The following is a 25873-nucleotide window of genomic DNA, read 5'->3' on the forward strand; positions in this document are numbered from 1 at the left end:
AACAGAGAACAAAAAAAATTATGCCAAATAACTGATCCTGGACAGGACCAGAAGAGCATTCCAGGTCCATCCATCACAAAAAGGTGGCTATGGTAGCTATTAAATAGACACTGTGGTCCAAGATTCCATCTGAGTGTAGGCAGGGCTTGTCTGTTCCTCAGTGTGATCAGTTAATTAAAGGACTCTCTCAGTGTAATTAATCTACTTTTATTAAATGAGATTCTGTTTAAGCAAAGTAAAAGAAACGTCTGTTATTTCTTCACTTCATTCCAACAGTGAATGGAAAGGCTAACAGATGCTCCTCAAGTCTACACAAATGTGACGGTGTTCATAGAGATGAGTACATATACCAGAACTTCACAGGAGTTATTTCTGGAATCAAAGAAAAAAAAAAGAGTAGGAAAATATCTCTAGTTCTAGAGTTTGCCACCGTAACTAAAAACTAGAGCCTGCGAGAGGTTGGAGCTCTCACCTCCTACAGCACCTGAGCTACAGCAGGAGTAGTAGGGAATATTTCAGCTTTCAAGTGGGAAAGGAAATGCAGCAAATATTTCAAAAATAAAATCCTGTGTATTTCAGGCAGAAAAGAAACATCCTGAGCCCTAAAAGACCATCAAGACCAAAATCATCACACTCCCTGAGGAAAAAGAAAGTATGGTATCATCTTTTTGCTCTCTATGGGAATTAGTTTTCAAAATAAGTGTTATGTGAGGATGAATTTACTCTGGCAATCATCCATCTGAAGAAAAGCAGAGTAAATCATTAAGCAAACTGAGGCAGAACCTTTGCTGCCTTGGATGTTCAGTAGTCAATGCCTCATCAGCTTATCACAGCACTCCTTCACCTTGAATCTGACTATCCTTACTTTTTTGTACCCTTCCAAATACGTTCACAGCAAAGCGGGAAATTGGAAACTTGTGAAAGGGCTGCGAGAATTGAGCAGCATGTGACAAAAGAGGCTTCTGTGTGTTTCAGGAGGATTGCCCATAAAAATTACTTCTTGGAGATTCAATAATTTCAGTGGTCAGACATGGTATGTGCCTAATGCACGACTGGGTAGACTGCAGAGTTAAGGATCTCTGTGTGGCCATAGCACATATGCTTTCATGTTAAGCTCTGAAGTCTTGGAAATCACATTATTAAACAGTCAATCTATTTCTTTACCTTGCAAACTGTGGTCCATGGGAAAGTGCTTGGTTTCCTCAAAGGCCTTATTTATTCCTGGTCCTTTCAGAAGTGCATTGATTGCATCAACCTACAATTGGAACATTATCGATCAGTGTCAGTAAGACTTGCAGAAGAAAATCTGAACAGAACTCCTGTTGGAAACTGCCACAGCCCTTACACTATTTGTACTTTGGAATGACTGACACATAGCAGTCAGACTTTGTAGCCATGAACTGGCCTCAAGAGCCATTTAATTTAATATTAACATTTAACAACAGCATTTTGCACAATGATGATCTACGTGCTGATGAGGTAAGAGAATAGCAAACAAATCTCTGTGGTTACACATTATAAACACATCTGCATGCTAAACTTGTGAGAACCTCATGAAATCTGCAAATGTGACCCACTTTCATCAAATTACTTGAAGTTTGTCCTTTTTTTTATGACAGCTTTTTTTCCCTTAGTCTTAAGCCTTAGGTAGGGCAAGTCGGCCTTGCTTAAATCACAAGGCAACTTTAATAACACAGATAAATGTGATTCATCAAACTGTCCTGTAATATACTTGCTTACTGTATACCCCAAAATCTTGATAGTATGCGTTCCTCAAAATATTATTTCATAGCACAATTTAGTACTTAAAATTTCTTGATTAACATTGATAAAGAGAAAGCAATTCTGTGTAAGAATAATGCTTTACATACCTGGTTAAAAAGGTGTTCCAGACAGCCATGAAGTTTGTCTTGCTTGTCTAAAGGTATTCTCATATCATTGGGAAGCTCATCTCCTAATACAGGAGAAACGAAAAGCTTTGAACTTACAAACATGATCTATGACGAGGCATGGGCACATCTTCACATTGGTGTGAAGTAAATAATGAGTGCTGTTTTATCTCCAATTCTTAGGCCAAAATACTCATTATTTTCATATTATGCAAGTGTCCAATAACTAAAGAAACTTACCCCTGCCTAATACCTCTCCCATGTTCCAAATTTACTGTGGTTTATTAGAAAGAGGCAAATCTGTATCTTTATGTTCTTGTGATTAGTTTTGAAGAGACCATCGGTGCAAATTAAATATACAAGTGCTTATAACCAGCAAAGACTTCTCAGCACTGCTGAACGGCCGGGCACAAGAAGGATGCCTGTGACCTGTGCGCACACTCACCTGATCCCATCTCATCACTGCCCAGGTAAGAGCTGTTGCTCCGCACGCTGGTGTAGGACAACACAGAGTCCCGGTTACTGTTACACTCACTGCAAAGGAGAGCACAGAGGGCTGAACAAAGGCTGTCCCCACACCCAGGCACCCACACTGCTGTTCGGCTTTATTAGCACTGTCTCCCCAAACCTAGCTCTGTGAAACTGAAATGACCGAAATTAATGACATGTACAACAGCCATTAAGCAAGGACTCTGGAGCTGGGCTGCCCAAGGATGCCTTCTTCTATTTGCAGTTAACACTGAATGCTTAACACATCATCCTGCTTCTGTAAATAATGAAAAGAGACATCTCCACTGAGCATTTGCTACCAATTCTCAGGGTATTACAGCATCCAAATCCAGCATATAGGGAGGCTACAGTAGCACAGATACTGGAGGTGGGAGAGAGAATTTAGGAAATCTAACTCACTGGAGAATCAGGCACTGCAGATCCTACAATGAAGTGGAGGAGTCACAACAGCTCCACACCAATCTTGGCTCATGCACATCTGGAAAATTCTACAGCAAATATCCTCTCTTTAAAGTTCACTTTAACTGTTCTTACTGAAAGTAACCAAAAAGACTATGGATCTCAGGCTGTCCCCTTCCAATGAAGTGACAATGACAGTGGTTTTAATGGTACAAGCCCTAAACAAAGCTTAAAAAATTCTCCACTGTCTCTGCCTCTGAAGTAATTTCTAACTGAGATGAAAGAAAAATACAAGAGCAACTGAAAGAACCCTAATTGGGATTCTTGCTGTCGTTTTTAAATCTAGCATTAAAGAAATCTGTTCTTTACTCAGGAATATTAATACTTATGGCAACTACTCTGCAATACAAATCCTTACGAATTACACCTCCAAAATGATCACAGAAAAAAGCCTTGTTGGCTATTGCACACAAGATACTTTCTTATCTACAATTTGCTTGAGTTTGTAGCTAATCAATGTTCTTTTAAATCAAAACCCATAAAAACACATTCCCCCTCAAGTAACTACTATCTGTAACATATGCTTAATTGTCTGCCTCTGTCTAATATGGATAAGACAGAATAATGTTTCTCAATCATTTCTCAAACAAATGTGTAGAATTCTGGAACAAGTGACAAGCCCAGAGAGACTGTTTGTGCTGACCCTTTGCTACCCAGAATAAATTAGCCTCAATTACAGAAGTTTAAACTACCGGGAAACCCTATTAACAGGGAAAGAAATAAAGCACATTTCACTCAGAAAGCTCCAAAGCACATGTGCTGATTGAAATCTCACACAACAGAGATGCCCCAGATCTCAGCACTGCAAGTACTCATTCTATTTCTTTATTGACTTCATATTTGCTGTCCTCTGAGACGATCAATATTGAACCAGGCAAGACCCCAAGCAACCAATCTTATTGGCCCTGTCCTGAGCAAGGGACTGGACTGTGCACAATCGAGAGACCCCTTCCAACACAAACTGTTCCCCTTCTGGAGTCCTGCATCAGTGGCACCTATTGCTACTGGTACAAGTGCCCAACAACAGCAAGTGAAGCATCAGGACTGCAGCAGGAACATTCCAGAGACAGGTCACTCATTCATGAGAACATTCCAGAGACAGGTCATTCATTCAGAGCTGGAATCCTCCCAGCTCTATCGTCTTACTAGAAATGTAAAAATGGCCTATTAAGGACGTTAAATTGCAGCGATCAGACATGGCCACAGTTTGTTACCCCACCTATTCTGAAGCTGAGTCTCCAAGTGTTTCCCCCCAAAATAGAGAGAATTGGGAATGAGATTTCCTTTGGTAGCAAATATTCCTGGAGAACTAGAAGTCAATCATGTCCCAAAAAGATTTTGAGGCACCTGAATAAACATTTCTGTTTATGGTTTCAAAGGGCCATTAAAATAAAAACTCAATGTCCATTTCTGTTTCTCCATGTCTTAGACTTCCAGGAAAATTGGCTGCAGAACCAAGTGTTAATACCAGCTACTATAAGACCAAGCAGTCTGAGAATTCCACTGGACTTCTGTAGTTTCTGGCTACAGGACACAGAAAGTGACACTAGACCTAATTATTTAATTTTATTCACTTTTCTAGATACTTTAGTATTATGGCATTATTTTGGGGGAAGTATTTTTGCTGTGTATGTCTCCAGGGCAATAAATATAATGAATACATCAGTGAAGTGAATACTCTACTAAGTGAATACTACATAACTGACTGACTGGAAAACAACCTGTTTGTTGAATCCATACTGGAATGAGAACTTTGAAACACAGTACTAGTAAGGTACAAGTGGCACCATCTTCAGACTGACCTGTAGGAGTCTCTGAAACTCATTGTGTCATGTCCAGAGTCTTCCTGGTCCTCCTCAGAAACTTTGAAACAGACTTTCTTGATTCCACCATGCTCAGCTTTGTCAGGATCACTTTCTTCTGTTCCCAGGGAAGGTGAGGATGTGTCCTCAGTAGATGGTGGCTCACAGGCACCACCTTCTGTAGGTTCTGTTATGGTGGACAAAAGTCTGCAGAAGCACAACACAGAGCTCTCAGTCCCACAAATGAACTGTCACAACTAAGGCTAAATGCAGCTATGCGAAATCAGAGCTACCTTTGTAAGCACTTTACATAGACTACTACTCAACATCTGATCTGAACATGCTCTCACTTTGAGGCCATTCTCCCTTGTTCTGTCACTCCAGGCCCTTCTAAAGAGTCTCTCTTCATCTTTCTTCCAGGCTCCCATTAGGTATTGGAAGACTGCAATTAGGTCACCCCAAAGTCTCTTCTCCAGCCTAAGAATCCCAATTCTCTCAGCCTTTTCCCATAGCAGAGCTACTCTGTCCCTCTGATCATCTCCATGGCCTCCTCTGGATTATCTCCCACATCCTTCCTGAGCTGGGCACCCCAGAGCTGGAAGTAGCTCTGCAGGTAGGGTCTCACCTGAGCAGGGCAAAGGGGCAGATTCCCCCCAGCTTCACCCGCTGCCCACACTGTGGGGCTGAGCCCAGGACACAGATGGCCCAGGACTGAATGATGCTGTCAGTGCACACTGATGGCTTATGTCCAGCCTCTCAGCCACCAGCACTCCCAAGTCTTTCTTGGCACATCTGCTTTCAGTCCCTTTATTCTCCAGCCTGTCCCGACTTGGTGCAGCACCTCGCACTTGGTCTTGTTAAACCTCAGGAGATTCCCATGAATCCCAGTTACCAGAAGGTCCTGTTTCCAAAGGTACTCTACTTCTATAAGGTGTAACATAATCACTGTAACCATGGCGGCCTGACAGTCCTCACTTTCTTCCTCCAAGGCACTGGATTTCTCCTCCTCAGCTCACTGGCTCTATCCAGCAGCCACCACCCTTCTGTATACATGTTGAAACCAAGGGTCCATGTGCTTTCCACTTAGGTGAAGTTTTGGTCATGTGCTATTTTTGGCAGCGATACAGTTAATTTTTTTTCCATTGGCTGTATGGGACTGTTGTGGATTCGTGCTGAGCACAAAGCTGATAATACAGAGATGGTCTTGTAACTGCTGAGTTAACGCAAAACCAAAGCCTTTTCTGCCCCTCGTAGAGCCACACTGGGGAGGGGACTGGAGTGTGTGGGAAGACTGGGAAGAGACACAGCCAGGACAGGTGACCCCAGCTGACCCAAAGGATATTCCAGATCGTGTGACACCATGCTCAGCATATAAAGTGGGTGGAAAAGGAGGAAAGAAGGGCTATTTGGAGTGATGGTGTTTGTCTTTCCAAGTCACCACTGCACAGGATGGGACCCTACTCTCCTGAAGGTGGCTGAACACCTGCCTGCCCACGGGAAGCAGTGAATGAATCCCTGGTTTTGCTTTGTTTGCATGCACCTTTTGCTTCAGCTGTTGAACTGTCTTCATTTCAACCCTTATTTCTGCCTTAAGACAGACAAAATCTCAAAGGCTCTTGACAACACATAGATTCTTATTTTGGAATATACAGTAAGCAAAACAGTGGCATCAAATTCAGATAGACTTTTAGAAGCAAAAGACAGTAATACAAACACTAGTGGATCTGCCCAGGAGTAGAAACAAACAGCAAGGACTTGTCATACAAGGGCAGGTCTGAAGAGGCAGACAGCTGGGGCTGACAACACAATGTGCTTTTGGAGATTACTGCCTCAATATTATAAGGATTTCTTTCCCCAGTGCATATAGGATTTTGTACTCACTTATTTATCTGAATGACATACTGCTTCATTTCCTTCATTGCAATGTCTAGTTTGTTAAAAAGATGCAAGTAGGAGTCCTGCATCTCCCAATCTTCCTGTTTCAGCAGAAAACTGAGTCCCCTTTCTTCCCAAATTGTTCCTCCATTCTGCTGGCCAAAGCTACCATCAAGATCTCCATCTTCTGGGGCTGGACATCTCCAAGATGGTGCAGCCATAGTGGTGATGCAATGCTGAGTATATGAGACTGGATTTAAGGTACCTACTAAACATTAAAGGATCTAGTTAGTATGGCTCTCACAACTTTCTCCACTCCATCCTAGTGATGATCATTTAGGATAAGTGGAGTTCTGACAGGAAAAACTAAAATTTCACTGAACCGTTTTATATAATTACATTACATGACAAAATCATTCTGGAAAAATACCCAGAGAAGTTGGGCTTTTTTTCCTGTCATGCTAACTAGATATTTTGAATTTACTGCAATTCAGAAACTGGCTAGATTATGGAAGTAAAGATCTATGTTCACATGTATACTCATACAGAAAACTTAGAAGCTCTCTAAAAGCATTCGTTGAGAAGTTAATGAATTTGGTTTCTCACGAATGAGGCAATGCTATTATTCAAGCTCTACAGACATTTACACTTACACACACACATACATATAAAGGAGTAGGATTCTGTCCTTACAGAAGATAAATTAAGTATTTTTCATTTAGAATTGCTGACAGTTTTGGTGCAGTACTTTGCTACCTACCTTAGCTCATATTAAAAATCCTACTGCCCAAGCAAGCAAGGGTCCTTTACAAACCTCAATTTGTAATAGTCAGTGCCATTGCTCAGAAAGTTGGTTAGTCTATAGTTCCCTCTTCCAAACATTCCTGCACTCTGACCATCACAAGGCAATGAATCAGAAGCATATTAAGTCAGATCATGATAAAAAAAAATGCTGGATATAAATAACCAGACTGTAGGAGAAATGCTGCATAGCAGCAATTTATCAGATAACAGATCCCCTGACACAGTAGAGACTTTCAACTCCACTGCATGGAATTTACTTAGTAATGAGAGTAGAAAGCAGCACTACAATGTGATTGACTTCAGTTTTCCCCCTGAATGAAGCACTAGCATTGCCATCAGCCCCTGCTCACTTTTGGTCCGCAAGTCACCTCTGCTAAGGGCAACAGCACCCTGGCCACATAACTACCATGAGATCATGCCCAAACAGTTCATCTAGCAAAAAAATGGCACCTGAAGCCCCTCTATGCTTGAAGCCATTACTTCTTCACAACACAAGAAGGTTGCCATTTAACTATAAAATTTTAAGAAGAAAGGGTACTGGCAAGACTATGTTTCCTTGGAACTTATATTTGACCTTGCTGAGCAGTGGAAACACACAGCCTTTTAAACAGATGAAATCAGGATGACTTGGAAGTTAATTATCACCTTGCTCTGGATCAAGACCAATAATAGAAGGTTTCCGTCCAATGCGAATACTGAATGATCTCCCTGCTGAGGTAGTGCTTTTGGGGTATGATACCTCCATGAGGTTAATATGGCAGTTGGTGGGGCAGAAATCCAGGCTGTTGAGGGAATGAGGTTCCATAACAGCTTGTTTGAAGGCTGGGCTCACCTTTGTTTTCAATTCATCTGCAAACTGGGAGAAATAAAGTAGGTGTGTGCTACTGCACATTCAAAAAAATTTGAAGCAATACAGACAATTCTTTTCTCTTCCTGCTGCCTACTCCAGAAATCCAGGAATTCAGATTTCTGCTGCAGGTGGAATAACACATTTAAAAAAAGCTCATAAAACAACAAAGGAAAGCAGTTAGCTATACCTCCTAGCACTCTCTTTTCAAGCAGCTCAGGTAACTGCACAAAAAAAGCACATACTCTTTGTTTGTTTACATCATGATACACTATAGTTACATTCATGTTAAATAAGACATTCATCAATCTGTTCTGATATTTATTCATTAATACAGTGGAAATTAACCTGAAATAATATGTCTTAACTCACAGCTCTGACAAGCAGAAAGGAGTGATTTACAGACAAGGTATTTTCACTCAAAACTTGCAATTTCAGTAACTTGAAGAACTGTTCTCATGCCTCCAGGATACCCACCTCAGAAACAGTTTGGATTCATTAATAAAGAATACTAAGACCCACTTAACACAGTGAAGTATTGTTTCAAGACTTCACCAATAACTAGTAGTGTGGTACCTCTTGGTAGCTTGTGAGCCTCCTGCTAATGCTTTCCAGCTTAGTGTCACAGATTTGCCGGAATTCATACTGGGGCATGGTGGCCACAGCACTGCTTAGGGATATGAGCCTTTCGCAGTTCCTTACGAAATGACTGTCCTCTGCGGCAAAGGCCTCTAAAATCTAAACAAAAAGACAGGATGTCAATGGTATGAGTCCTGGCAGGGAGGGAAAATACAGTTCTCTTCCACTCAGTGAGAGGCAAAGTCCCATGATTGAATAAAGCTGCCTCCAGAACAAGCAGCCTTTATTACTGATTGAGAACCACTAATGTGTCTAATAGTCAGAGTCATCTACCATTCCTTAAAAATGTTTAGAATCAGGGAAGTGGATCCAAATATCCACTGCCCAAGTTACCTGCTCTACCATGCTTCCATGGGACATAACAACAACATTACTGGGATGTGACAAACAGTCACTATTAGCTCGTTTTTGTCAGAGATGACCAAGCCACTCAGCACTCGCTGCTGCTTTCCAGTAGCAGCAGTTCTACCCAATTCCTGTAGCAACCCATCCAGCTTCTCAGGTGGGAAAAAGTTGCTTGATTTTCTTGCAGGTTAAAGCAAATTCCTGAAAAGATTAATCTTAAATATCAGCAGAGTGTATGCTACCAGGTAGATAAAAGCAAGAATTCCACAGCTGAGGGCTCCCCTCCATCTCCTCAACAGCTGAAGTCCTGGAAGCACTTGCTGATTACTCATACCAAACAAGCTATTGTAACTCATTCTAATGAGTAAAACTCTAAGCAGGGCTGAGAAGACCAATGTGAACCTCAACTGAAGAGCCAAGCCCACAGAGGCCTATAATAAGCTACATTATTGGTTTCTCATTCTGTTTAGGCAAAAGCTGACCATGTGTGGTTTTCCGTACCTTCGCAGTGAGAATGAAGCAACCTTTTGGTTCCACAATTTTCTCCAGGACAAAGGATTTGATTCCTGCACTGCTAACATATTCATATACCACCCCGTGCTCCAGGTGGGTGTTATCCACAGTGAGGCTGATGAGCGGGGTTTCTTCACCAATGACCAGTGGAGAAATTACAGTCTGTGGTGTCTGGGCTGGAACCAAAGTAAGTCATTAGACACGTCTGGCAGCACATGTGAACAGAGGCCTGCCCAGGCAAGAGAAACCTGCTGAGAAGAATATTGAATGCAGAGACACATTGGCTCAAAGAATGTCTTGAGCTATGTGCTGCTGGAGACTGAGAGAATATTCTTAGGAAGACACTCGCTGTTGGCCATTAATGGAGACAGTGACAAAATTTTAGATAATACACATGCTCCAATCCCCATTCTGATGTTCTTCCACGTATGCGTGCACATATCCACACTCAGGACACTACTTCTAGTTCTGTTCAAGGATCCTAGCAGAAGCTTATAAGGGAAGGGAAGTATGTAATCTCTGAGTCCTGTCGTCTGCAGTAACTCTCTGGAAGACTGACATGTGAGGCAGGGATGTGGTGAGAAGAAAACTTTTTTGGACAAAGCAGTTCTATTGTCACTAGAGACCAGATTCAAGTTCCAGTCAAATTGAGATTTGCCAGGGAGCTGCTCACACACTTCTACCACAGCACTGCTCCAGCTGTTCCACTGCTGGAACACTCTGTGACAGTGAAATTACCAGCATCACCAGACCTTACATGGGATCCACACACACACATGCATATGTTCCCAGAGAAGTTGCCAATGGCATTCAGAGAGTCCTGGCTCAGTCCTTTGGATTAAATTTTGCTTTAGTAGTCTCCCTTAACATCTACTTTTCTGAATAAGCCCTCAACATGAAAGTAGACCTGTTTTTTGAGCTATGTTTTCAAAAGTTGGAGGAAATTCACCCATACCTTTTCCTGAAACAGTGGCAACATGCCCTGAAGACTTACTCCAGATCAAAGTAATTTACCATCCTAATTTTTAATCAAAAATAACAGAAAATGCGGATTATTTTAGGTGGAGTTACTTGCAGATGTTCCCTCTCCATCAGCTACTGCTCATAAATGCATGGTTTGCAGGGGCTACCAAAAGATTCTAAATATGCTGACTATCTCCATTCCCATAACTGGCTGTCTTGTAGAGAAGAGAGAGTCAAAGGTGCATGATTTCTATGTGCATCTCAATTTTTTCTTCCCCTGAATAAACTGCAGCAAAGAAATATGTCCTCTGGCAGACCTCATTCAATTACAAAGACTTGCTAAGACAAGAGATATTCTACAATAATAATTACACTTTATATTTCTACTGTGGTTTTCCTTCTGAAAGCCCCTGAATTGTCCCTAGGTTTTCTTCCCCCATGAGAATTTTTTACCTGATTCCTGTTGGCTGCTTTGAAGGGGTTCCAGTTCTGCATGTCCTTCTAGTGCAGAGTTGTCTCTGCTGGAGCCCAGGCAACTGCCCAAACATGCAGGGGATGCTGCTTGCTGAACTCTGTCCTCTTCAGCATCTTCATGTGTTCTGTACACCCACTGGTACAACCCCTTTCAAGAGATACAGGCTTCAGCTAGGACCTCAAAATGCCCAATCTCCAAATATTTGGACTACAGAGGTGAATCTAGCCATCAATTCTGTGTCTTCTAAGTAGGCTGAAATACGAACATTACCCCAGGTTTTCTCTGAACTTCAGAGAACATAAAATTTAGATCAATAGCTGGGTAAACTTCCATGGTTAGTAACAGTTAATAATTTTCAGTACTGTATGCATGAAATGGCTTTCATATTACTTGTAGGTGTTTTGCAACTATGGGAAAATGGAATCAGCCCCCCTCAGTGATAGCAGGACCCTGACATAACAGCAAATCAGTCAAAACAAACATGTAGACGTTCTTTTTCTGACTATTTAGTGAGCATAAAAACACAGGAACAGAGGAGGGCAGAAGAAAGGTGGGAATTAATGTACTTCCTTTGAGGTTGTGTGTTCATACCAGTGCTTCCTGCTGCCTGATCCTATAGGCTGTGAAGTGCTCCAGAACTTCCTTGTAATTTCCATGTGTTGCATTATTCCCATTAACTTTCAAAATACACTGCCCTGGATGAAGGCCTACGGCTGCAGCCTCAGAACCTGAAAATTAACAGGAGAGAAGTTAAACAGAAATGCCATCTGCCTATGGATGAGAACACTGGAAAGTTTGCAAAAGCTTTCTGGCTAGAAAAAGTAAGAAGAGCTGGGTCAGTCCTGTCATGCCTTTGCTACTATTCAGAGAGCTTTGTTGTGTAAGGATTATATCATGTGTCTATCCTTCATGTTTTCAGCAGTGCTGGCAAAAACAGCCATCTCCTAGGTCTAAATGTATTCATGCTAGAAATTTACATTTCTGTGGGAAATTGTTTGGGATGCTTATACGGGTCTCTTTTGGCCTTATGGTTACATTAGCTATGGTCTTGCTTAAGTACAAACTGTTGTATTTGTTCCAGCCTCTTGCACCTGGAAGACAGAACACTTGCATGTTACACAATTTGCTACACAAAAAGACTATGATGTCAAACGTAACTATTCTTTTCCTGGCAAAATCCGGAAAAAGAACAATGTTCCTAGCTGCAACTTCCAGCTTGCACTCCAAACAGTGAAAAAGTGGTTGCAGGTGCTGCTATAAAATGGTGTAATAAATGTGTGTCCCTGGGAACACCATCTGTGGGTGCTGCCAAACTAACTGCACTCAGCTGGAGATACTCATTTGTACTGAAGGAAGGAACTGGTGTATGTCTAAAAGGTTGTATTTTCTGCATCTGCTTAACATGAAGGTTAAAGCTGTGCTTTGCTTGTAGCTAAAGGTAAATATGTCAGGCACAGAAGTAGAAAATATCTCTGTCAAATTGTATTTTCTCCTTTTAAAAAGATCAAGGTGAGTCTTTTGCCTCTTATACTGGCAACTTGTAGCAATATCTCCTCTGTAAGGGAGAAGTAGTCTCCAAGTCTTATGTCATACTTTGTGATGTCCAGATTGTGTTACGGCTTGTCTACCAACCTGCTGATCCTACAGCACCTTCAGAACCCAGACCCAAATTGTGGATGACTACAGGTAAAAACATTGAGGAAGCCATAGACAGCATGACCCTTCAACTTTTTCTCAACCATCTCAGTTTTACGGGCTTTTTTTCCCCTGTGGCTGTTAAGCTTTACCTTAGTAGTTTCAGAAGAAACAAGGGAAGGGTCACTAAGCAAGTCCATTTCTAGCTTGCAAGAGCTAAAGTGAAAGTGCTTTCTAAAGAGTCCATGGTACTGTGCATTGTAGCATTCAAGTTTCTTCCACTGTGGAATTAAACTATTCCTTGTATTGTGTTGATGGGATTAGAGACCCAACACTCAGTTCAAAAGAATGATACTATTTGTCTTAAAATCTATTTAGGCGATAAGCAGCTTGAGGCAGAAAATCTCTTTTGAGGCAGGAAATCTGTTCTATAGTTATGTGAATGTGATTCTTGTCTGTTACAGGTTCTTGTCACTATGGTCACTAAATGTATCAGGATTTGTACAGAACAAGCTAGACAATGAAACCTGGATCTATCTTCGTTGAAATATATATATATACACACACACATACCCACACTTTATATACACACGTCTATCTATTCAGCTGTATTCCCAGCTTAACTGTATCACAGAGTTTCTACTTACCTTTCCCTACTGCGTGAACGTATGGTGGTGCTGCTCCCCGGATCTGAAAGCAAAGCGCTCCAGGACAATCTGGGATTTTAATAATCCTGAAGATAAATAATGGAGAAGAGAAAGCATGGTTTTCATTTAGGCTGCCAGAGTTCTGGGCAGTTCTTAACAGCATCTTTCCTTAGCATTCACAAGTGGGTTTGGATGAAAGCAAGCATCCACAGCGTTTACAAATAAATAACAAATAAACAGACCTGAAGAAATATACTCCATCTTCAATCCCCAAGGCAGATATGAGATTCTATTTGTTAATTAAAATTTGGCACTTCTTAATTTATTACATCTTTAAGTGAATAAACATTTGACAGAGACTTTCTAAGGCATTTATATTCACTTCCATTTCTGTGCAAACTTCAGTGCAGCTGTGCTGACCTATACCAGCAGAGGATTTTTTCCCACTAAAAAAATTTTAAAAAACAAAACAGACTGGACAAGACATTCTGGACTAGAATTCGGCAACGAATGTTCACTGAGACTTTCAGTTCTATGGATTACAGATGCTAACAATACACAAGACACTAACAGAGCCAACTCTCATTATAAGAAACAATAATAGACTGAAAAACTGTAAGGGCTGATATTTGTAGTCTCATCAAAAAATAAGCCAAGCTTCAATGAGTGGAAATTGTTTTCCCATGCACATAATAGAGTATGAGAAGCTTCACACCTGAGAAAGAATGTCAATCCTTGCAATTCAATTTTGTTTGTAGACAAGGAAACCAAAAGGCATCTGTAGTATAAAGAGAACACATGCCAACCTCTCCTAGCAGCCCAAGAGTCATCACTAAAAACAAGCCGTGACTCTTGTACCTCTCATTTCTGTCATGCTTTCCTATTGAGTGGCTTCTGCACAGCGAAGTGTTTATACAGGTTTCACTACAGCTCTAGAAGTACTACTTAGTAACTGACATTTCTCAATAATCTTTTCTCTCTGGCCATCTTGGCACTTACTCCTTTGCTTTGGTGGCTACCAGAAGCCTAAGTGGCCTTCGTGAGCAGAAGGACTGGGATAAGATTGTTTCCACTTCAGCAAATGGGCGTAGGAATACTAAATCCTCATTGATGGAATATATCTTTCTTCCTGCTTGCAGGCCAGCCATCTGCAAAGGGAACAAACACCACAGAGCACTTTGGATCACTGGCAGCAACACTGAAAGCTCAGGCTCCAATGTTCAACTGTTCCCTACTTATGGACATTTCTTGGATTACTTTCACATGGAATACCCTATAAGTAGTGTTGGTTCATCAAGTCACTTGTCACTCCCCCTAAAGTTTTCTGCACTTACAGAAGAAAAAGATATTTCACCAGTATCTTTAGAAATATGCCACTCTACAGATGTACCTTAGTTTGCAATGGATATATCTTACTACTTTTCTGTTACAAATTTTAAACGGACTATTAAAATAGGAGACTATAAAAAACAAGGGGTGGGGGGACACAATTGAAAGCTAGGGTCCCATGACAGAGTGGCTGTGATACCCAGTGAGACGCAGAAGTTTGACTTCCCAAACCCTGGGCACAGGAGCTGTGGGCAGTTTTCAGCCATCAGCCTTGCAAAAGCAACCTATAGCCAGTCAGCAAATGTAACCTGGTTTGAAGTGGTGATAAGAACTGTCTCTGCTTTAAGTGAAGTACTAGCTCTTCATTAGCTTAAAAAGCCATTAGATTTTGACTTCAATCCCTAGGTTTTGCACTTAACTTTAGATATTTGGCAATGGTCACAGATGCAATGACAAGACTGAGATCCCCTACTGCGCCCACTGGACAACAGCCTCAAACATACCCCTTGATGATCTCTACCAGTTAAAATGTAACAAAGCAACATTTGGACTAGGTGTTAGGTATCAAGAAAGCAGTAAAAAAAATTATTAAACCTTCTAGATTATAATTACTTTATATAATTTCAAGGTTCAGCAGTTGAGGTTCCTCCTAAATGTGGCAAATCCTTTTCTATTCTGCCTGGAATCCACTGACAAGTTTCTTGACTTGAAAAAGGAGGTCCACACGGTACTAGTCTCACAGAAACTGTGGCCCAGGAAGATGCAGATTTAGTTCTTTGATGGACCAGTATTGTTAGATCAAATTCAAAAGACAGGCTCATAGTCAAAGACTATCTTGAAAGATCAAGAAAAAGATTCCTTAGAAAATGGTGTGCTGCCATTTTCCTCAAACACAATAGATCTGCAAGCTATTCCCCAAGTTTCCAGCCAAAAAAAAGGGCAGAGGATTATCTGGCAGGCAATGGTTCAAAGCACAGGTTTAGATTAATAACGTTTTTAGTCAACCTGTGTTGATTTTGAGCACTAGATAAAGCACAAGTTTGGTTTTTTGGTGACCAAAAATGAAACGAGAATCAGAAATACTGAAATAATTTCATTCTAACATCCATTTCAGTTCAGAATTCCTTCCCATGTGACATTTTCAACTTGCTAAAACCAATCCATCCCCTTCAGCTATTTCCATTAAGCAAGTAATCCAGGAGTTATTTGTAGACCAAGGAGTAACCAAAAAATTTTAATGCTGACATTCAAAAATTCTGTAATAGTTAATTAAAAGTTAATTAATAGTTCATTAAAGTCCAGGACTTTTAATTAGAAGCTCTGTCTTGTGTGCAAATGTGAAACCCTTGACAAGTCATTTAGTCCTCTCTTAGCTTCAGCAATGTATCTGTGCCTTATTTTGGTAAATGGAAGATGACACTCTGCGCTTCACATAAGAATTCTGCAGGGCTAAATGGGTGATTAAGAAATACTCAGATCCTAGGACATTTGGATCATCTATGTGCTTCAAAGAAATGAAGCAAATATATTCTGTAGAACTCCTAAAAAATACCATAGAGAGAAATGACTGCATGCTTTTTAAGGGAAAACACATATCTAAAAATACAGCTTCCATTGAAATAAACTTGTTTCCCCATTAAACATCTTTGCTATCCCAAAAGAATGTTACTTTCCCTCCCTCCTTAAATGAAAGTTGCTAACGAACCTGAGGTAAGCTGTCATCACACAGATACTGCTCTCATCCTATCACTTACCAATAATTCAAGTCCCCCAGTAATGCCAAAACACTTATCAATTTACAGAAACAGCTTATTACCAGGAATTGTAGAAGACAGCCCCCTTCTATTAGCTGCCTTTAAAGGAAACAGATTTTAAAAGGATGGTTTGTAACTTTTCTAAGTATTGAAACATTCTTAGATAACAAAATAAGAATGTGAGGTCCTACCTCGGCAGAAGACTCTCGTCGAACTGACTTCACCACAATTGCTTTGTTCTTTTCTTCTATGTCAAATCCATAGTCATCTTCTTCTGGTAAAATCTTAAACAGAGCACAATATTTACACAAATTTATGCTTCATAAATATGGAATTCACAGAAAAGGTGAAGACTGGAGATGAGAAATTAGACTTTTCACTGCAAGCCACAACTGATCTGGACTTCTGTTTTAAGAGGGAAAGTGACTACCAGATCATTTGATCTGATTGCCTACAAAACATGATCCATAAAATTTCATCTTAGTCATTTCTGCATAGATCACTTAATATATATTAAAGTAGATTTTCCAGAGTTACTCAGGTATGATCTGCAGTCTTTAAGAACTGAAAAATCTATTCCCACCCTTGAGAGTTTTTTCCAATGGTTAATCAACTCTTCTTTTAGAAACTGCATTTGATTTTAACTCCTAGCCCTTCATCCTTCAACAGATCTTTCACTTCTGGATTACGGAATTCATCATTATTCAGTATTTTCCATTGGTGAATGTACTACTGATTCAGTGCAGTTATTTGTTTATTTTTCAGAATACATCCCACCTACCTGATAATGAATGATCTGAATGCTTCTCAGCTATCAGTTTCACGCAAAATGCAGATCTCAGGCCTACTTTTTATAGATCTAACTACACACTACATAATTCTACAGCATAATGGCAGTCTGATGTCTATAATTCTATCTAATGATAGGACAATTGCTGACATCCATAAGTCCTTCCTCTACAGACAGGCACATAGGCTTTGTGTAAGGGAAAAAATACCAACTCCATACCTTGTGCTCAGTTTGCACCTTACATGGTAGACAGAAGTCTTCCTAATTCTTGCTCCTGAATTTCTGCTTCTTCTTGTTTGCACTGAGGTCACACAGACCCACCTTATACATATTCTTTAAAATCATATCAATCGTGACAAATATACATTTCATTCATCCTTTTCTAGTAGTTCATTAACAACAGTAAAAAGCTTAATAACTCACTTCCTATTACTGAAAAATAAACAAAGCCTAGCTACTGGCAAATGGACAAGTGGAAAATCTAACTGATAAATATCTTGCATTTGAGTAAACATTATGTATTTAAGAATCATCTGATAAAACAGAACTGATTTAAGAGGAAAAATAAAGCTACTCAATCTAGCATGCCATGGAGGAAAGCAAATTACTCAGAATTGTTTCCTTGCTTCTGATGATTTTTGAACTATTATAAATACTGTCATTTTTCCTTTAACGTCAGTTACATCAGATTAAAAAGGTCTTCTAATGGGAAATCACCCAGAAAAAAAAATCCAAGAACCAGAATAGTTCTGTCCTGCAGGACCCATACAGTCAAGTTAAAATAATGTATAGCAAAATTTCTGGGGAAAAATCCTGATCAGGTGATGTTCACATTAGAAGATGCACAAGAAAGTAAAAGGACTAGAAGTTATGTTTGCCAATTTTGGCTATTTTTAAGTATTTTCAGAAACAATGCTAGTAGTGCTTGTTCAACAAAGGACTTTGGAAAATCAGCTGAATTGCTGGTTAGATTTTTAATGTTGCAAGTGGAATGAGTTTCAGCCCAACACAACATGCAATTTATCACTTCATATTTGAGATTAAATGGAAAATTTCTGGACTACCTCTCCTCTCCAATTTACATTTGAAGGGAGTATTCAGATTCTTCTGCTGAATTTTAAAAGCATTTGTGAAATAGACATTTAAAAACCTGGAGGCTTTGATATGCCTAACTTCAGCTGCCATATTTCTTACCAGAAGATTCTTTCCCAGGATGTTTTCCACAAGCTTGAAGTCATTACGCAATTGTTTGCTCTTGGAACTGGTGCCCTCCATCTCCTCATCAGCATAAAAGCGGAAATATAAGGATTCATCCTTAAATTCACTTTTCTCCAGGACTGAAAATTAGATATATGAAATATATATGCATTTACATGAAGAAAAAAAGAGAGAAACAGAGGAGAAAGTTAAAGGAAATTCTAAATATTTCCCCCATCTTTACAAAACACAGACCTTGATGCATCTCCATCAGCCAGTTCCTCAGCTCTGTATTTTTAAGCTAATTCTGTGTTTTAGGACAAGAATTTTCCTGACAGTGCATAGTAGCTCATAACATGATGCAACTTCCCTGGCATGCAGAACTTACATAAAATGCTAAAGAACCTCTTGGAAGGAAGATGCTACTCAAGCCTCATGCTCCTTTCCCACATCCAAATGAATATTAAAAAAGTATAAAAGGAGCAAAGATGGGTAAAGGGGCAGTTTAAAACGTAAAGTGTTCACATAGACTAAGGCTCAACTTTAAAAAAATAATTGAGAGAGAAATGAGATCTACAAAATTCTAGAAGGCATGAAAATGTTCTTTATCAGTTTTTCAAATATGAGACCTGGGGCCTTCAAATAAAAGCAGCAAGTGATGAGCAACTCCTACATTCAACATGTACTTACGCAAAGGTCTTCCTTGACAAAGAATGTAATAAATGCCATAAGTTTGCACAGGCTCAGAACAGACCAAATTCTTTAAAAAAGGCCCCAACGATTTTTACATTATTATTAACTACTATGAAAGGTCTCTTAATTATTTACAATAATCTGCTCTCAGAAACACTATTCAAAATACAGTGAGCAAATGTTATCTATGACGCAAACTGAATGTTTCATTTGACAAACTATGTTTACTCTCAGGGCTTGTATGTTCTGTTTCATACTGATACAGATGTGATTTGTTTACTTCCCCTGTTTGAGGATGGATGACATCTAACTTGGCAATTTGGCACTTCAGATTTGGATGCCTCAGCACTGAGGACTGTGTTTGTTATCCAAGAGGCAAGAACTAGCCAATTTTACTTAACAGCTGATATTTTTTGGTGATATTTCAGGACAGCATTTGGCTTGTGCATTGCTCACATGGCTCTGGAAGAGATGCAGTGAAAAAACATGCTCTGTCTAGCTTGTCTAATCCCTTCAGTGCTTCCCATAACTATCAGCAAGCGGCTTCCCTTGGGAAGGCACCAGGCTTAGCCATGTATTAGCTTGAGGACTGTGTTCCGGAAGGACTTGCAGTAATGCCTGCAAATTGTGTATACAGCATGTATGACACAGCCCAAAATAGCTAATCTGACCAAAGTAAGAGCTCATTTCATTTGCTGGGGAAAGCAAAATTTATTCATTACCATGATGCATGAAGCCGTTATTGCAGAGTCCAACACCCAGTGCGACAGCTTCCTCCCGAGTCTGACAGTCTCCCTAGAAACAGGAGAATAATGTTACACCTCAGACCATTTTCTAAGACAAATTTTTCCCCCTTCCCCAGCGCATGGCTTGCAGCTCTGAAATTAGCAGGATGATCCGTGTAGAGAACAATAGCAAGCCATTAAAACAGGTATCCCATTTCCCAAACATTTTCATTCCTCCAGACAGCATCTCTCCCTCCTACAGGAGCCAGGGGATCAAGGACCAGCACTGGGGAAAAATACCATATTACCTCAATGTAAAGACATTTTATTTGAATTTAGAATGTTTGACTTCAGGACCCATTCATCACAGACAATAAAACTCCTCCTTTGAAGCTGAGAGATCCTGTCCATATTCAACTCAAGGGAGAAAAGGCTAAGTATGTGAACTCCAAAGGTTAGACAGGTTAAAACTACAGTGGCAGTTTGCATATACAGCAGATTACAAAGGCTTCTGTTTCTCACTACCTGAAGCCTTGAGCATAGTCATTCAAAACAGGTACCAAGAGTGACTTGCAAATTTACAGACTTCCCTGAAAGAGCAGCCTTAAGCTTTATATCTACAAGTCAGTTAAATACAAGAAATACCTAGTTTTCTCAATATATCTGCTAATTTGCAGCCACAAGTGAAGACTTGACAAACATGGTTGTACTTTTTAGGCAGACAAGTAAGTTTCAAATAGTGCTGCTAAAAATCAGAAGGCCCCAGTGGTCTTACAAAGATTGTTAACACTGGTCCCTTGATGCGAGATGAGCAAAGGGACATGGGGAATCGGGGAATCTGGTGTCTGCTATCTCAGTGAGAGCAGCTGCTCAGCTCATTCCATCAGGGAAGGCACCTGCTGCTTTGGCAACAGGAGCAATTTCAGTGTATTACTTTCAGTCCTATTAAACAAGAAGCTGTATCCTACACCAGTATTACACCTTTTCTCCCCTCTATCTGAAGAACTAGATACTCAAAACCTTTCACAGCACCTGCAGGCTAGTGTACTGACTTTGTTTTTAGCGAAAACAAAGTGTTTCAAGCACACTCTGATCTTGCCAGCAGCACATTAGTCCAACTTCAAAAGCCACTAAGGACAGCAGTAGTTATTTGTCAAGCAAATGCTGGCAAAGACCATCACTATGGTGTATCAGCATTATTTAAAGACAGGACAGAACAGAATCAGCTCTGGCCAATCCACAGCACCACTAGCTTTTGTTAAAGAGGCTGAGAGCAAAAAAAGATACAATATTTACAAATTAAGAACTAAATACCGTTGTCTTGGTAGAAAAGGCATCAAGGCAGTTCTGAAAGAACTGCATGACCATGTAATCACACAAGAAAATAGCTTTAAGAAACCAAAAGTTTAACTTTTATTATGAACGTTTATTATGAATTTCAAGTCTTCACAAGTCTTCTCTCATTTTCAACATCCTGTCATGAGACAACACTTAACACTCACATTGTGTTATTTTATGGGATAAATGGATAGCTTATTTTACAGAGAATGGGATTTAAAAATCCCAATTAACTATTTCAACTGTAAATAAACTGGAGAAGAAATGCCTTCTAATATTACCATCTTAAACCTTTAGAAGCCTATGTTTGTTCTAGGCAACAAAATCTTTGCATAGGAGGGTCTAAACTAGACTTGGCTACTCCTATGAAGTTAACTTGGCCTCAGAACATTCCCCTAGCAAAACAGTATTCTCTAATTAGAAAATACAGCTTTAGTTTATTCAGCTCGCTAAGTACTTCTAAATGTTATGTAGGTATTTGTCCAAATACAATAAATGCAGTAATGAAAATCTCCAGAAAATAGAGCCATTTACAATGATCAATCTTGATAAAATGTGTCTCGACCTTTTCATACAGAAATTAGATGTGAAACTTGATACACTAGTTTTGACGTGCTAACTTAGGTTTATTCCGTACAGTCTCTCCATTTGAGTCATCAGAATTACAGAAACACTTTACAGTCAGTACCACAGCGAAGAAGCATGTCCAGAGCACATTACTATTACTCTTATTACTATTGCCACCATTAAATTATTATTAGTGCTGTCTAGTTTTGGTAATGATGTGATGTCTAAAGCCCTAATCATGGTGGCTGGTTGCTTTGCGATGTGTAAACCCAGCAATTAAGATGGTCTCAGATCAAGACTGTTGATAGCTCCCTGAGAGGAGGAAAGAAAGCAGATGCACACAGATAAAAGCAGCCACCAAACCACTTTTAAATTTTCCACTGATAAATTGAAAAAGGAAAGTTTTAGGATTATGAAGTGTTTCTTAGCAGAGAGTATCTTAAAACTTTTCTTACCTGTGCAATAAGCCAGTCCACTAATTTACTTGCAGGGACTACTGATTTGTATGTCTTTAGGTGGTAGTCACGGTCTCTAATTAAGAAAAAAGAATTCAGGGAAAATCAGGACAAAAAGGTATACATTTCTTTTACACTCTAAACCTATATATACTATTTTGACCTATTACTAATGAGCCATCTTTTCTCTGTAGAAAGTTTTAAACTTCTCTAGCAGTTTGAATTAGGAAGATACTTCAGATCAACACAAAGCAGTGTCACTTAAAATTTTTCTAGATGTTGTTTCAAGCCATCTCCAGGGAGCTCACATTTCCACCAGAGGCAACCAGAAGATTCTTTTCACAGATGTCCTAAGCTGCTGCTGTAACTCAGGTTAGAATACTGCCACCAGCAGTCCCACTAAAAATCACACTTTTCTGGCTGGAAATCATCCAAAATCCATTGATGTCCAGCTTATATCTTTTGACTCAGTCAAAAGATAGTAACCAGTCCAAAAGTTAGTACCAGTCCCATCTATAAGCTTCAATAATACTTTTCTAACATTTACCTATTAATACATTCATAGACAGAGACTCTACACATTCCCTCTGTGCCTCCTTTTTGTGAGGCTCCTGGAATTAGGCAGCTTTTAGTCTATTCTGCCAAGAGAGATTTTACACACTTGTTCAGATTTCACCTCCTTTAGTAAAATAACATGTAATAGCCAGACATAAATATAATATGCAGTATCCTTTAACGGAATTAGATAATTTCAGTCATGTAAATAAGAAGGGTTGTGTTTAGTTCTTGTAACACAACTGGCACCAGCTCACACCTGGCCCTTGCAGAGAGCAGCACTGTTCCTTCAAGAAGAAAAAGGAGCCCTATTGTAACTTGATGCTTTTTGCATTTTTATTCCATTTCTCTTCTCAAAGACATGGAGATCATTGATGGTTTTTGCCTTTTGTGAAGTATTTCTAAAGAATTTTGATACAAATACAAGAGGCAGATGTGGCTCACAACATTGGGCTCTAACACCTTTCACCTCCAAGGTCAATGGATTTAATCCAGTTTGGAAGATCATAAAAGCAATTTCAAGGCTGTTTACCGGCCCATGTGAACTAAGTTTCATGGTCTTGATACAGTTCCTAGTTCCACATCACAAAAGCCACTACCACAATTAATTTGCATTAATTGGCTCCCTCTCATTGAGAGTCTCAGTAGAGAGGCCAAATGCTGAATGGGTATGAAGAATTAATTCCTCTCTCACCCTTGGGGTGGTCCTTGTATTTGAAGCTTGAGCTCAACTAGCATGACTGTAGAAGGAAGCACAGCCACTGAGGCTGCGTTACAGTCTGGATGGATCTATGAGGCAGCCCAAGACAAGATTTTATTCTTCAGTTCTGTCAAATCAGCCTCTTTCATTACCACCACACTATCTGAACCTGCCTTTTCCCTAAAAATAGAATATCCAAACACCATCAAAAACCTGTCCTACCCAAACCTGTTCCTTTTACTAATTATCTACAGATACAAGTATGTTGTGACTGGCTTTTTTAAATAAATGCAGCAGAAATGCAGAATGCAGGGTGTGAGAAATTAGAAAGAAAAGTGGGACTTCAAGAGCTTGGGAAAAAACCAACAAAACATGACAGCATTTCCAGTAATGTATCCTCAGAAAAAAAGCTTTCCTCATAGTGCTTACACACAGTTTTCAACTTGTCTCCCAGTAATGCGCTAAACACAGCACAAATCTGTAGGAGTTTTCTGGGCAGATTTCCCCTCTCACACTCTCATCTTGGGAAAGTGTACTTTTGAAATGTCACCACAATAAAGGACAACATTAAAATATTGAGCACTAATGAGTAGGGAGTTCCAGATGAGAAGTAACTCTCAAAACTTTCCTAGTGATGCTGACAGTTTTGATAAGTTGCCATCAATCTTGGTGCAAGACCCAGTCTTTCCCTGCTTGCAGGTCATGTTGGTCAAAATCAACTTTAGTTCACTCTCTTTTCTCACCATTTCAATCTACCCTGAACAGGAGCAGAACATGAAAGACAGATCATTATCCAGAACCATGAACTTCAGGTGAATAGCCAAATATAGAGGTGGGAGCCACTGAAATTTTGGCAGAACCTTGCTGCCTTACAGAAACTAAAGGAATAGAATATTCTTCACAGAGTCTAGCCAGCAATGCATTGACATATTGTCCATCACATACATAAGTGGGAATAAGTTCTTTCACCTCACAACTTCCCAGAAGTGCATCAAAGATACATTCAGAATTTTCAAAATGTTTTACTTCTTATACTTCAATCCCCAAAGTAGCATGATTTATTTCCAGTGGTGTACATCATGTCATAGTGACAGGGTGTCAAGATTTAACTTGAGGAAAAACATAAATGCAAAGACTACAAGAAACTCCAAGGCTTCCAGGGAATAAAACTAAATAGAATTGTATCTCAAGGTTGTCAATAAAACAGTTTTGAATTCGTGATTCCTTCAGATCCCTGTGGCACATGTACCTGCTACTCCAAGCTGCTTTGCCAATTTTCTAGAAGGAAGGTTGCACCAGAAAAGGCAGCATGAGTGAAGGGATCAGCACTCCTAAGATGCTAGATAAAGCAGTGATCCAAAGGCACAGCACAAAGCAATGGCAACGAACTCGGCAAAAGCTATCTTCCTTAGGCTAAGGTGAGGCTTGTCAGAGGCAAGAAGTCATGATAAGAAGACAAAACAAGGACAGCCTGAGAGATTAGGTTTTCTAACATGGCTATAAAAGGAAGAAGGAATAAGAAAGAGAAAAGGCAGGAAGAAGAGCCTGAACATACTGAGAATTAAGTCCATTCAGAAGGATCCTAAATCTTCGGAGAGTCTGGTACCTTTCATTGATTATACACAGTTTGTGTTCACAATGTCACTAGCACAGATCAATCCTGATATGAGAAGCTATCCTAATAGCTTCTCCAGCTGGAAAGCTATTACAAAAATAGCACATCGATAAAACACCACAAGATGGGCCTGTGGGAGTTATTTTGTCCCTATTGATTCCCTAAAGCATTAGAGTAGGTCCACTTCAGTTTGTGGGTACCCTGAGTTCAGGGGCATTTTTTGAACTTCACATCCCATCATTTCTACTCTGCATATGAATTGCCATCTTCGGGGTGAAATGTGCACTTGCAAATACACATGTGCATCTATAGAATCATTTTGTCTGTTACTGGCAGCATCATGCTTTCCTGCTCTCTCCACACCTTTTGGGCTAAGTGAAATCTGTGCCATTGTAGAACAGTTATTCTGGGAAAAAATCCAGAGTTCTAATGATGCAAATTTATGACTTATAAACCGTAACTATCATTGCAGCTCCTTTTAGCATGACAGTGGCCTCTCTCAGTGAAAATTCAGTTGTACAACTCGTAGACAAGAGGTCAGTTTTGCTGAATTTGGGAATCCAGCCATCTCCACTAGACAGATTTTCTTTCTCATCAGTTTTTTATTTGTAAAAAATTAAGTTCTTCTAAGTGAAAATGCCTAATCTTCCATGCAGTTGTAGAACAACTACAGAGTTCAGGGTGGTTTCCAGTATAGGCCAGAAATGTTCATCTGATGTCACAGTAAGGTGAACAACATCTGAAAATCATCT

General features: G+C 39.8%; 2 protein-coding genes across 2 annotated transcripts in view; one reads left to right on the forward strand and one right to left on the reverse strand.

Moving 5' to 3' along the window:
• Positions 1-25873, forward strand: part of LOC128936132 (skin secretory protein xP2-like) — a 199561-nt gene that overhangs the window by 96702 nt on the left and 76986 nt on the right. The window lies entirely within an intron of this gene.
• The window catches only part of PREX1 (phosphatidylinositol-3,4,5-trisphosphate dependent Rac exchange factor 1), a 118748-nt gene that overhangs the window by 15777 nt on the left and 77098 nt on the right, over positions 1-25873 (reverse strand). The window contains exons 14-29 of the mRNA XM_054274404.1: positions 22252-22327; positions 19889-19961; positions 18471-18613; positions 16678-16770; positions 14403-14551; positions 13404-13489; positions 11713-11849; positions 11100-11268; positions 9672-9859; positions 8763-8924; positions 7985-8195; positions 6542-6803; positions 4661-4867; positions 2335-2423; positions 1872-1954; positions 1165-1255 (exon numbers count right to left, since the gene is read on the reverse strand). Of these exons, the coding sequence (XP_054130379.1) occupies positions 1165-1255; positions 1872-1954; positions 2335-2423; positions 4661-4867; positions 6542-6803; positions 7985-8195; positions 8763-8924; positions 9672-9859; positions 11100-11268; positions 11713-11849; positions 13404-13489; positions 14403-14551; positions 16678-16770; positions 18471-18613; positions 19889-19961; positions 22252-22327 (2219 nt within the window). The remainder of the gene's footprint in view (positions 1-1164; positions 1256-1871; positions 1955-2334; positions 2424-4660; positions 4868-6541; positions 6804-7984; positions 8196-8762; positions 8925-9671; positions 9860-11099; positions 11269-11712; positions 11850-13403; positions 13490-14402; positions 14552-16677; positions 16771-18470; positions 18614-19888; positions 19962-22251; positions 22328-25873) is intronic.

The sequence above is a fragment of the Melozone crissalis genome, unplaced genomic scaffold (assembly GCF_028551555.1).
Source record: "Melozone crissalis strain CALT ecotype California unplaced genomic scaffold, PUWL_Pcris_2 ptg000017l_1, whole genome shotgun sequence".
In the NCBI taxonomy this organism is placed as follows: Eukaryota; Metazoa; Chordata; class Aves; order Passeriformes; family Passerellidae; genus Melozone; species Melozone crissalis.